This window comes from Mandrillus leucophaeus, unplaced genomic scaffold, assembly GCF_000951045.1.
Source record: "Mandrillus leucophaeus isolate KB7577 unplaced genomic scaffold, Mleu.le_1.0 Scaffold417, whole genome shotgun sequence".
Classification (NCBI taxonomy): domain Eukaryota; kingdom Metazoa; phylum Chordata; class Mammalia; order Primates; family Cercopithecidae; genus Mandrillus; species Mandrillus leucophaeus.
Genome location: NW_012104443.1, coordinates 2,292,938 through 2,305,743, shown reverse-complemented (window position 1 = coordinate 2,305,743; position 12,806 = coordinate 2,292,938). Strand labels below are relative to the sequence as shown.

Sequence of the window (12,806 nt, the reverse complement as noted above, 5' to 3'; positions counted from 1 at the left end):
TTCCTGATCTTATAGCCCCGAGACCACTCCCAGGGCCTGGATGGCCCTTTCTCTCAGGTTCATTCACCTGATAAGAGGGCAGACTACCAGAGTGTGCAACTCTGGCCTGAGAGCCGTAGCTTATGGGAATGTACATGGAGCTTGGATACGCAGACCTGGCGTGTGCTTGACACCTTTCCAGGTGTAGGATGGAGCTGAGGGTGGGAAGAAAAGGAAGGCAGGCTGTGCAGTGGGACCACCGCTCCCTGCACTGACACACGTAGCCTGCAAATCCAAGGAATCTAGGAATTCTTATGCAAATCTGAACTTTCAGCTCTTCACGCAGAATGGAATATATTTAAGGTCTGTTAACTTAATATGTAACTTTACATATTTAGACACATAGTATATAAGGCTCCATTTGTACTCTTGCTCCAGGCCCAGTTTCATGTATCCCTTAAAGAGACTAGAGATTATCCTCTGCTTAGAATTCTCAAGGTATTCTATGTCAAAACTCTCTGAAGTTTTGGGAAAGCAACCGACCAACATAAGATTATAAATATTTATCTAAAAACCTTTATAAAGTGAATTTGTCATTTAGTTCTCAGTTATTTTCTATTTTTAAAATTCCTTATGTTAAATACATTTATGCTCTATTTCATGAAACAGGACTGCAAAAGCCTATACATTTGAAAAGTCCGTAAAAGTTTTTCAGAAAAATTAGGCATTTTCCTCACTATCCTCCGAGTTGAATTCTCAAAGAAAAAAATTTGATTGTATCATGGCTTAATGTCACAATGCCTGACAAATTCCTCAAAGGCTGATTCAAACCATTATTGTCGTCAGACATCAGTAAATACAATCAATAAACATCTACTATCACCTACCATGTGCCAGATTCTGGGCAACCAAAGATGGATAAAACCAGTAGATAAGATGGAACTCAATATTAATTGGAGGAGGTTGACAAATAAGCAAGCAATGACAATGTTTGATAGACGTTATGAAATTATTAGCAAAACACAGGAGGTGCACCAAACCCAATCCTGGAATGCAGGAAGGTTTCTCAAAGAGATGTCAGCCAAGCTGAGTGCTGAAATTAGCTGACTAGTTTATGTGGCAAAGAAGGCAATTAAAAATGTCTAATCGGAAGACCTCTAAACTTCATCAGTGGCATACAGAAAAAGAGACAGAGGGGAACTAATATTTTTTTGACTGCCAGGCACTGTGAAAGTGCTTTGTATATATTAAATAACTGATCTTCAGAGTAAGAGGGCAAAAAAAGTTTTATTCAGTCCATTTTATTGAGGAGAAAATACAGTAAATTGTTCCCAGTCATGGGACCAGAAAGTGGCATACTCTGGATTCAAACCCAATATTCCTCCCATTACTTCAAGGATCACTAAATTGAAAAACCAAATTTTGCCCCATTTGTTCCAGCCAAGAAGGTTAGATTTTCTTTGAGAGAGGCAGAGAGGTATATCAACAAAGTGCACTTTGGTTGTAAAGAGATGTCTCTAATGAGAGCGTGCCAGAATGTGACTGGAATGGCAGATGGAGGGGTTGAAACTTGCGGTTGCAATTTCCATGTTCTTGATCAGTGGTTGTTGGTAATTGTTCATGTGCCTTATAGCATATGGCCCTTTCTCTATCATTAAGGTTACTCAATATTTTCATTCAAACTGACCCACCAAAAGTGAGGACAAGGTGTCTGTCCCTGCCTCTTTGAAAGGCCACATGTTAGAGAACATATATGTCACCTGATCTTAGACTGGTACTATTGGTTTCTCTCTTTACAAGTCATCCTCTCAGTATAAAAGTATACTTAGTAATACAGGCCAAATTGTCAAAGAACTCACCTTTTGATTAGAGAAATAGGATAAGAAGACTTTTTGTGTGTTGATTTCATAAGTAAATGTATTTTCTGGTAGCCTTATAGAATTTGGGCCTATATTTATGGTCCAAATGCTTCTCAGAGGCATTCTTTGTCTGCTTTAACTCTGTAGAAGTAGAGAGTTTTGAGTAGTTGTTTAACCAAGGTTCATACCTGGGACTTGGGATTGGGATGTGCTTGTAGGAATGGCTGCTTATGTTCTTTACTCAATAGCTCTGACTTTGGGGAAGATGACTACATTGTAAAATTTAAATGTTTTCAACGTTAGTTAAGCTGAGTAAGAATATCAATTTACTACAAAAGAAAACTCTTACAGAAATGTTAATCTAAAAATTGGTGGCTCTGTAGTTATTTGCATGGGAAATGGATTTACACAAAAGCATTAGTCTAGGCCGGGCGCGGTGGCTCACGCCTGTGATCCCAGCACTTTGGGAGGCCGAGGCAGGTGGATCATGAGGTCAGGAGTTCGAGACCAGCCTGGCCAACATGCTGAAACCCCATCTCTACTAAAAACACAAAAATTAGCTGGGCGTGGTGGCGGGCACCTGTAATCCCAGCTACTTGAGAAGCTGAGGCAGGAGAATCGCTTGAACCCGGGAGGTGAAGATTTCAGTGAGCTGAGATCGCGCCACTGCACTCCAGCCTGGGTGACAGGGTAAGTCTCCGTCTCAAAAAAAAAAAAAAAGCGTTAGTCTATAAAAAGTAATTGAACAGTCTTATTGTAAAATCCAATCTTTAATCTGAAAATAGTGTGACAATTAGGTAATATTAGTTTTTATATAAACTAGCCGCTTATCACTTCAATAAAGCAAAAAGCCCAAATTCTAACCAATAGCCTCCTTGAAAGGCTACCTACAGGTGAGAGAGAATTTCTTCCAATTCTAAAGAACTTCAGAATCTGCTATAGTTATATGCTGAAGAACTTTAGCAACTGCTCACGTATATGAGTTGTGTTGAGGCAAAATACGAGAAGAGGAGGATCCCATACATTCACAAATGGGGTAAGTTCTCCTTCTGTCAAAATACTCCATCACCAGTAAGCTTATATCATTATCATATATTACAAATTTTATATACAAGTAAATGCCCCAAAGTTCCATTTTAAACCTGGGCACTAAATGTTCCTTTTTGAACTTGCATTTCTTGGCCTCTCTGCAGACATTTGGTAACATCAGTGACTTTTGTGACATTTACTCCTTAAATGATCTGGACCATTTAAAACCAAGGCTAGCATTCCCATATCACACACATCGTGCCCAAAATGAATTATGCTCACTTAGCCAGTATATATTCAAACAATGTACTCAGGGAATGTAAATCAATAGTAGTCTAAGTAAAACATCACCAGAAGGGAAAAAGTAGAATGCAACAAAGTAATATAAAATCCAAAGGAAATTGTATTAAATTATCTATCACTCAGACATCCTCCAGGCATGTCAATAATCCGTAAATCTATCATCCAGGTGACTAGATTATTTAATCAGCCTCTAAATGGTGAATGTTAAATACACAGTAGGTACTCAATAAATAATTGAGTTGCTTTAGAATAAAGATAATAATTTGGAATTTTGAAGTAAGCTCTAGTATTTGGGATTTAGTTTGCAATTGTTCCTTAGAAAAGAAATGACCAGTACCAAAGCTGGGGAAACAGTCTACCTGCCTACTGATTGAGCTTATCAGTTTTCTCTTTTTAATACTTTAGCAACCTAAACTTATGCAATTTGATTTTCTTGTCATTGCTTTCCCTGCACTACCAAAAATGATGCTTTCTTTACTATTTCAAACTCATCATAAAATTGCTAAAAATCTAAAATTCAATTTGCCACATTACTGCTAATTTGAATAATGGCTGAATAAAAGACAGGAAACGCTGAACCAGCATTGATTTCTAAAACATTTTGCACTTTCCTCCTCCATCCCTGTAAAGTAAAGCTCGGATGCCACGCACAATTACACAAGAAAATCAAGAAAGCCATTACATTCAGCATTTTGCCATGATCATTGTTACCATGGCAAAAAGTGGGCTTAGGTTAGCACAGCTGCCACAGGCGAGGTCCACTGGCCTTTTGTAAAACTGAGTAACAATATAATGCCAAATTCTGTAGCTGATCACTATTTTTACCCTAGGACAAGGCTATTACCCACGGATGCTACTGTCTCATTCCTTAAGGATCTGAGTCAATGTCATTTTATTATTGTATTCTTACTGTTGGCCGGCATTCCTGTTCTAAGGGGGAAAAAAAATGTGTAGTGTGAACACTTGGGACTGCAATAATAGAAAAAGCCAAAGTTTGGATGGTTGCATTGTAAATGACAATAGGGTTGTGCTAGAAATCACACAGATTTGGGAGTCAGAGATAAAAGCAGATCCATGATAACTAGCACTATATAGCACATCATTTTCTCTGAGTATCAGCTTAGTTATCTGTAAAATGGGGATAAAAGTAACTTCCCGGGCATAAGGTAGATAATCAGTAAAATAAGACCTCCCCACTCCTTTCTTAATGCTGAGATTTCCGTGTCTTCGGGAATGTTAATATGAGTTGGTAGGTAAACTACTCTCTATTCTTGGAAGGTATATCATTTCCATCTTTCATATCGTTTGGATACTTTTCTCAGAGAGCTGAGGATAAATTATTTTAAGGTCTGACAGTAAGCATAAATTTCACATCAAAAGGATAAAAGTTCAGTGTCAATATTGTAATATATACCACATCTTATTATCTGCATTTTAAGTGACACCAATATTATTGTAAAATGAATGAAAAATGGAATATATACTAATTTTGACCTTATGCAGAGATTTTTAGTTTTAAAAAATGAAGCAACATTATGAAAGCGGAGAGGTTTAAATTATCTGAAATGAATACATTAATCAAAACTCTGTATTTACTAGAAACAAAGGCTACTAGCATTTTTACCAGCTAAACAAAATATTTTTTTCTAATGAGATTTCAGCTGAGTATCGTTTATCTTAAAAGAAAAATAATGAGACCTTACCTATTCCAGTAGCTCCAGAACTGGTCATGCAGGTAGGCGTGGTGGCTACATTCATCACCAAATGAGGCTTTGCTTTCAATCCAGTGAATTATGTGCCCTTCTACAGCTAAGGGACAAAGCATTACTAATATACGGAGAAGGGAAGGGAAGATTGAAAATTCTCAACTCTGCACAGGCCTCTCTAAGCTTCACATTAATGAGCACAGGCTTAGCTCTTACCATCATTTATAAATGTAATTACAAAACAACACACTGTATATGTTCATTACAAAGAACATTTATGTGACAATCATATTCCTTTGATTTTCATTATATTCTTCAAAACTCCCTTTCCTAGTTCTCAGACTGCCTGTATAACTCGACAAATGACATGCCAAGCAGACCAAAATGAGTCTGGTTTTTCAACAGATCTATGTTTAAGGAATTGGAAATTTAGAGAAATAAGTTGAAAATGACAACCAAAATATCTTTAGAAAACATGTTTATAATATATGCAAAAGATTTTAAGACAGATTTCTTCTGAACCTATTATTTTCTGCCATTTAAAAATAATAGTTTCTAATTATTCACCCATTTTTAATATTATAAAGCTAATATTAACATAAAGACATTAAAAAAATACATCCCTTTTCTCTAAAAACAAACGCATAACAGAGTTGAAGAACTTACCAACTGGTACTTGTAAAATAAAGTCTGGTGTTTTGTCATAACCCTTTGCACGGAGCTGATCTTCATCTACAGGAAGAACAAATGCTATTTACTTACAACACTATTCAATTAACAAGATAGGAATATATTTGTTTTTATTTCTTAAATATGTATAAAAACTACTACTGTAGTCATACAGATCTTTCTTATGCATGCAGTGCTGTGTCAGAATAAATGAACTTTCTTAACAACCCTGAAGCGTAAATATGCTTCAGATATGCTTCTTTCATTATTTTTTCTGCATTTTTTGTTATTATAAACATCACGAATTCAAGCTGTCATATACTACCTTTTTTGTAATTGAAAGTACTCAAAATAAAGTAATACACTCACTGATTTAAAATAAAGGCTTTCACTGCTGTGAAAATTACAAATGTTATCAGCTAGTATTGACAATTTATAGTCAAGGGCCAAGCACAGTGGCCTCTACAATGATGAAAAAATGCTTTCAATAAAGCAATTACAAAAGTTTAGTTTCAACTACTGAAACTATTCCCACACACAAGAAAGAGACAAGGACCATGAGATCGCCATAAAGAATTAGTTATCCTGCTTAATTCCTTTGGTATGCTATTGTTTCTGGCATTTACCTGAGTTTTATAACAATATGTAATTCTGAAAAGCAAATAGGCTTTGAGATTTTTTTTCCTAAGTCAGTTCGATTTCTTGTTCCCCTGTAAATATCAATGATCTATTCAGAAGGAAAGAAGGCAGGAAAACAGGAAGCTTGACAAAGTTGGGAAAAACCAGAAAGGTGATTGTTTTAAAAAAAAAAAAAAAAAAAAATCCACCAATATTTTCTAAATGCTGTCCTTGACTTCTAATGGCATTACAATGTGATTTCTGAAATGGGGAGTTCTCCATTAGATTTTGGAGTGACCTGGTCATTCAATTCCAGACATGGCTTTCTGTCTTCACCCAACCTCAACTAATGGCCCGACCAAGTAACAAGGAAGGCTGTGTGGTCTCTTAACACCTACTGGGCTGTTGACATTGTCATGCATCCCATTCGCCTTCCTGCATCACCTTTGATTAAAATTAATGGCCCATTCCCAGTGTTGGGTAGCTTATTTCCAATCCATTTGTCAGCCCAAGACAGTGGTTTCATGGCCAATGTTCAGAAACTCTGTTTTAGAACACTCTTGTGCACATCTTGAAAGGTCAGCATTTTAAATGTAAATAACCTTTTAATGACAAGACACATATTTAAAGTAGACATTTAAGTTAAATTTTGTTAAAAGTCAATATCCTTAAACTGTCTAGATTTTGAAGGATTGGTGCCAGTATTCGGAACAACCTCCCCTCCTTGAAATATAAAAAATCTCAAGTTAACTATTGAGATAACGAAATACAGATTGAAATAATATGACTTTAAAAACAAGAGAATTTGGAAAGTGAGCTGTAGATGAACAAGACTGGACAAGTTTCTGTTCTGTAACTATACTCTGACCACAATGAGAATATTTAATAGAAAAGGCATTTATTAAAATCAACTCCAGTGCCTTGAGCTGATGTTTCCGGTAGCTGATGAACAGTTTTAAAAGCAATGGTGACATTAAAAAAGATAGATTAAGATTTCATTAAAACTCTCCTAGTTTCATCAACCTTTGCAGATGTTAAAATCTGTTTCAGAAAGAAAAATGATTATGTTTCTGATAATAGTGCAAAACAAAATTTCAAAGGTCACCAAGCAATCTAAATGCACACACACACAAAAAATCCCTTTAAAAGACAGATGCTGCACTCCTGTTCACTGCACCAAAATTACAACATGATATCTACAATTTAAACTGCATGACTGACTTAATATGAAAATTAACAATCCCGAACTCCAAAACTGAAACACAAAACATCAAGTGTGGCTAGGGATCCTTCCCATCTTTTTGTGGTGAACTTCAACAAACTACAACTGGCTCGCTCTGTCTCTTTCTCTCTCTCACATATACACACCCCTGTCTCCCTCCCTCCCTCTCACTCTTTCTCTCTCAACATGAAGCTGATTCAATAATCATTGTAGCCAAAGGATAGCATCTGGAAGTCTGTGTCACCATTGGTGATACCAGATTTCCATTTTTTTTTTTAAATAGTAAAGAGGTTATCCTAAACATCTAAAATACTATGTATTGGGCATCTTCTTCCTTTAATTTATTTACTAAACTCTCACTGCCGTAGCTCCTCTGTTTCAACCTTTGGCTTGCTTCCTTCATCCTAAATCTACGAAAGGACGAGGTAACAACTTGGCAAAGTTCACACAAAATGATGGTACCAGGGCAGGAAGCAGCATTTTGAAACAGGTGGCCTTATTCATCTGTTCTAGGCCCCAGGACACTTAATGCCCCCAAAAGATGAATGAGTAAAATACAAGTGCATGTTTACCAGTATCCATGTCTTTACAAATCCTATCTGGATAGACAATAATTTCCTTTCTTAATTTAATTCCCTACATATCAACGAGGCACAAAGGCACCAACTAGGCTCCAAGTTCAAGGTTTTATTGGATAACTCTCACTGTTATCTTTCTTCCTGGGTCCCAACTGTCTGTGCTACATGTTCATCTGAGGTTCATCTCAATTGTGTAAAAAAGACAGCATCTCTTTCCTTAATACTGATGGGAAAATTTTTCTTTGACGTCAAGTTTTTTTTTTGTTTTTGTTTTTGTTTTTTGTTTTTTTTTTTGAAATGAAGTCTTGCTCTGTCACCTATGCCGGAGTACAGTGGCACAATCTTGGCTCACTGCAACCTTCGTCTCCTGGGTTCAAGTGATTCTTCTGCCTCAGCCTTCCAAGTAGCTGGGATTACAGGTGCATGCTACTATGCCTGGCTAATTGTGGTATTTTCAGTAGAGATGAGGTTCCTCCATGTTGGCCAAGCTGGTCTTAAATTCCTGACCTCAAATAATCTGCCTGCCTCGGCCTCCCAAAGTGGTGGGATTACAGGCGTGAGCCACCATGCCTGGCCTCAAGTATTTTAAGGAACACTGGACCTATCCACTCCTTATTATTTTAGTAGAATTCCCCCACAAAACCCAATCTGTGGCTGGTGCCATTGTTGGGTGGGCAACTCTTTTTTCTTTGGCTATTGATCTGTTGAGAGAGAGAGAGAGATATATATCTTTTATACTCAGTTTTACAATTTATGTTTTCCTTGAGAATCACACATTTCATGCAGGCTCTTATAAAACAGCATATATTTGAGCCAAGTAGTTACTTATGATTCTTTGAATTTTCTAAGTGGAAACTAGATGTTTAAGTAATATAAACTGTTTCTTCAACAGTAATATAAGATGTTTTCTTCAAGAAAAAAGTGATAAAGATTAAGAACAAAGTAAAAATAATATTAGTTAGAATGAAAAAAAGGTTATGGCAATAATATGAAACAGTACTTTTAGTATGACTTCCCCAAATGGTTGAGAATCAATATCAAACCAATCTTCAAATCCTGCATATATGTCTTAGTGACTGTACTAGATACAAAGTAAGGGTCTTCTGGTTTAAGGTATATATTTAAAAACCCAATATATTTCATAACCATTAAGTTCATTAATGTTATAGTTCAAGTGTTCATTATCAAAATTAATATGGGAATATTATCACTTAAAAGCAGACCTGTTAACCTTCAGATTCACAAAACACAGATTTTTAGATAACGGGTGCCTCCGAAACATTTCTGAACTAGTAAAATTGTAGAGATTACTAGTCCAACATTTCAATTTACACACAATACAACTGGCCTAGAGAGAAGTTAAATGAGCAAACAAGACCAAGACCTCTCAAATCACTGCAGATACAGGGTAAGTGCCCATGTCAACCAAGTTGCAGTTGGTCTCAGCAGACAACATACCATTCCTAATTATGCACATATTTAAATCTGATCAAATGTAATATTTTTAAGGTGGGGAAAGATTTATTTCTGTCTTGGAAGATCCTGAAATGTAAGAAAGGAAGACTGCCATCTGCGAGCTATTTAGACAACACCTGCCTGAAAAGGAGATGAACTAGACAGTATCTTGTTTTCTAGCACTTCAATGGTCCTCTCTCCAATTTATCTTAAATAACTCAATAAAACCACATCCAAAGATGATGTTAATTTTCAAAAACAACCCAGGTCTTCATTTATTTTGAGGTTGTCAGGCCTGTCTTTAGAGGGCATTTTTTAAAAAGAAATTACACATGCATAAAGAACATTCTGAAGGTTTAATTTCTCTGGCCTTTGAATTACCCTCTTCTCTAAATACCCAAAATATCCAAAGCAATTAAGTACTAATTACACAATTTCTTTTCTTAAAATAAAGGGCTGATTTTGAGTCAGCGAACAAAACACATCTGAAACTAGTTAATGTATACTTAAGAATCACGGGGGGCATGAGGACTACCAAGAAAAGGTTTGAGGGCTTTAAGTTTGTTTTGTTTTATTAAAAGTTCTACATTTTAAAAGTATAGTCATTTCCATAAAAATCATGCAGAATTCTGGTTCACAACATCTGAAAATGAAAAGTCACATTCTGACAGGACTTTTATCTACGAATTTATAAAACGTTTTCTAAAATGCTAGATTAAAATACACTGTATGATAAGAAGAATATTCTTAACACCTAGTGCATCTTTACTAAATTGAGGGAGGGCAAAAAAGACATATATCAATACATATTAAAACTATATCTTTTCTACTCTAGTAACTAACTTTGTTTTACTGTGTTATTTTTTTTTCACAACTCTGTATAACTCAATATTTGGAGTTATGATCTTTGTTCTCTATATTTTTATGTTCCCTAACAGTAAGTTTCACAGCCTTTTCTATACAATTTAAGAAGTTTGCAAGGTTTCAGTCACAGATATTACATGTTATGCAAACCATGTGCAAAGGTACACAGAATAGACATGCATTTAATGGGGAGACCAATAGCACAGATAAATGAAATCTTTAGAGAACCCAAAACTTCATTATAGCTGTTAGTTTCAACCTCTTTCCCCAAAGCCTCTTATCAAAGCCACTAATAAGGAATACAACTGACTGCTCTGACCTTGTCCTTTGCTTATGTCTTTAGGGGATAATACTAGTGAAAATTGAAGTGCCTTAAAGATAGGAAACAAATGGGAGGTCAAGAAGCTGGGACAGTGTGGAGAGGCTAGGTAGGCAACTGGTAGCTGTGGAGCGGCAGAGGACACGAATATGAGCAAATAAAGTAAAACTCTTCTATATTTTATACCAGATCATGTTAAATCCTTTTCGTTGTAGATGAAGGGACAAATCAACATGGTAGAATAAAAAGACACAGGACAGGTTGTTGGGAGGGTAGCAGCTGTGATGCAAGGCCGAAGGACAATTTGTTTAATCAAAACAAGTGGAGTGGACAGTCACTAGAGCCCTTTCCAATTCCAAGATTCAGAGGAAAGGTTGAATGTTAGCTTTTGTCTGTCCTGGTTCCTCTTAGCTGTAGTCACTGATGTTAGACCCTCTTGCTGGGCCAGCTCCATGTGTCGCCGAACCAATCTCAATGGAGAGAGGCATACTAGCAGTTCTGAGACACAAAAAGGATCTCCTACACAGACAGATGTGCACATGGGTGAGTGTGAGTGAGTGCGCACATGCACAGGACCAAAGGAGTCAATTCAGCAATCACAGTAACGGGTTTGACCCCCAATGCCTTTGGTTATGGTGAGTAAAACCCTAGCCTGTAATTAATTATCTGCAGGGAGAGGGAGATTTTTGATTTTGCTGTCCTGTATGTCATCCTGTCTGGCATTGCTACCCTACTCTCACAATGCGATTCTCATGAGTGGGCAGTAATGTGACCCCAAATCACTGCCGCAGGGCTGGACGCAGACTAGCTGATCAGACCCCTTTCTGATATATATATACACACACACACACCATATATACACACACATATATACATACACACACACACACATATATATACACACATACACAAACATACACACACACACGTATTTGAGACAGGGTCTCACTCTATTGTCTAGGCTGGAGTGCAGAGGTGCCATCATGGCTCACTGCAGCCTCGATCTCCCAGTTTCCAATCCTCCCATCTCAGCCTCCCCAGTAGCTGGAACAGCAGGTGTGAACCACCACACCTGGCTGATTTTTATTTTTTGTAGAGTGGGCAGGGGTGGGGGGTAGTCTTGCTATGTTGCCCTGGCTGGTCTCAAACTTCTGGGCTCAAGCAATCCTCCCACCTCAGCCTCCCAAAGTGCTGGGATTACAGGTGTGAGCCACTGCACCTGGCCCTTTCTGAAATTTGTTATGTGGCAAAAGAGAATCACCAACTTTGCTCTGGGGTTACAAACTCTAAGGATTAAACAAATTAGCAATCACCAGCAATCATCTTTGTGACCTTGTGACCTGAAAATGAAGCCAACACAGAAAAGAGCAGAACCCAAAAAGGACAAAAGATATTAATGATATTGTTTTGCCTTCTGGATTCTGTTAAGAGACACAGCAGAAGCAAATCTCTCCTTTGGAGTTCTCCGGTGTATATTTAAGCCAATAAATTCTCCTTTTTTGTGTGTATATAATCTAGTTTGATTGGATTTCTGCCACTTACAACCAAAATAGTTCCAATACATCATTAGCGACCCAAAGGCCGATGATCCCTGGACATGAGCTAACCACCAAGAGCAGTGGTGAGGGGGGCCGGGAGCAGGGAGCACCCCATCGTAAGCGGCAGTGGTGAGGTAGGCCAGGAACAGGGGGCACCCCATCGTAAGTGGCTGTGGTGAAGGAGGGCCAGGAGCAGGGAGCACTCCATCGTAAGTGGCAGTGGTGAGGGGGGCCGGGAGCAGGGAGCACACCATTGTAAGTGGCTGTGGTGAGGGAGGCCAGGAGCAGGGAGCACCCCATCGTAAGTGGCAGTGGTGAGGGAAGCCAGGAGCAGGGAGCACCCCATCGTAAGTGGCAGTGGTGAGGGAGGCCAGGAGCAGGGAGCACCCCATCATAAGTGGTCACGACAACCTTTCTTCAAAGTTCCAGGGAGCTGAATCTCAAACTCAGCCGTTAAGAAAACAAACATCCAGAAAGCATTTCATCTTCCAGCAGCATATGCGTTTAAGGTCCTTTTCTCAGTCCCAGGGAGAAGTGTGCACGAGCACATTCAATAAGATGAGTAAGAAAGAAAGTCTCTCATCATGACAATCTCTTCAGAAAGGGGAGAACAGAGCCCAAATTTCCCACCCGACAGATGTGCACATGGGTGAGTGTGAGTGAGTGC

General features: G+C 37.9%; 1 protein-coding gene across 3 annotated transcripts in view; it reads right to left on the bottom strand.

Annotated features, from left to right (window-relative positions):
* LOC105548616 (chromosome unknown open reading frame, human C15orf41) overlaps window positions 1-12,806 on the bottom strand; it is a 279,913-nt gene that overhangs the window by 120,420 nt on the left and 146,687 nt on the right. For all 3 annotated transcript variants that reach the window (XM_011992701.1, XM_011992702.1, XM_011992703.1), the window contains 2 exons: window positions 5,543-5,608; window positions 4,874-4,979 (listed from right to left, as the gene is read on the bottom strand). In XM_011992701.1, coding sequence (XP_011848091.1) covers window positions 4,874-4,979; window positions 5,543-5,608 — 172 coding nt within the window. The remainder of the gene's footprint in view (window positions 1-4,873; window positions 4,980-5,542; window positions 5,609-12,806) is intronic.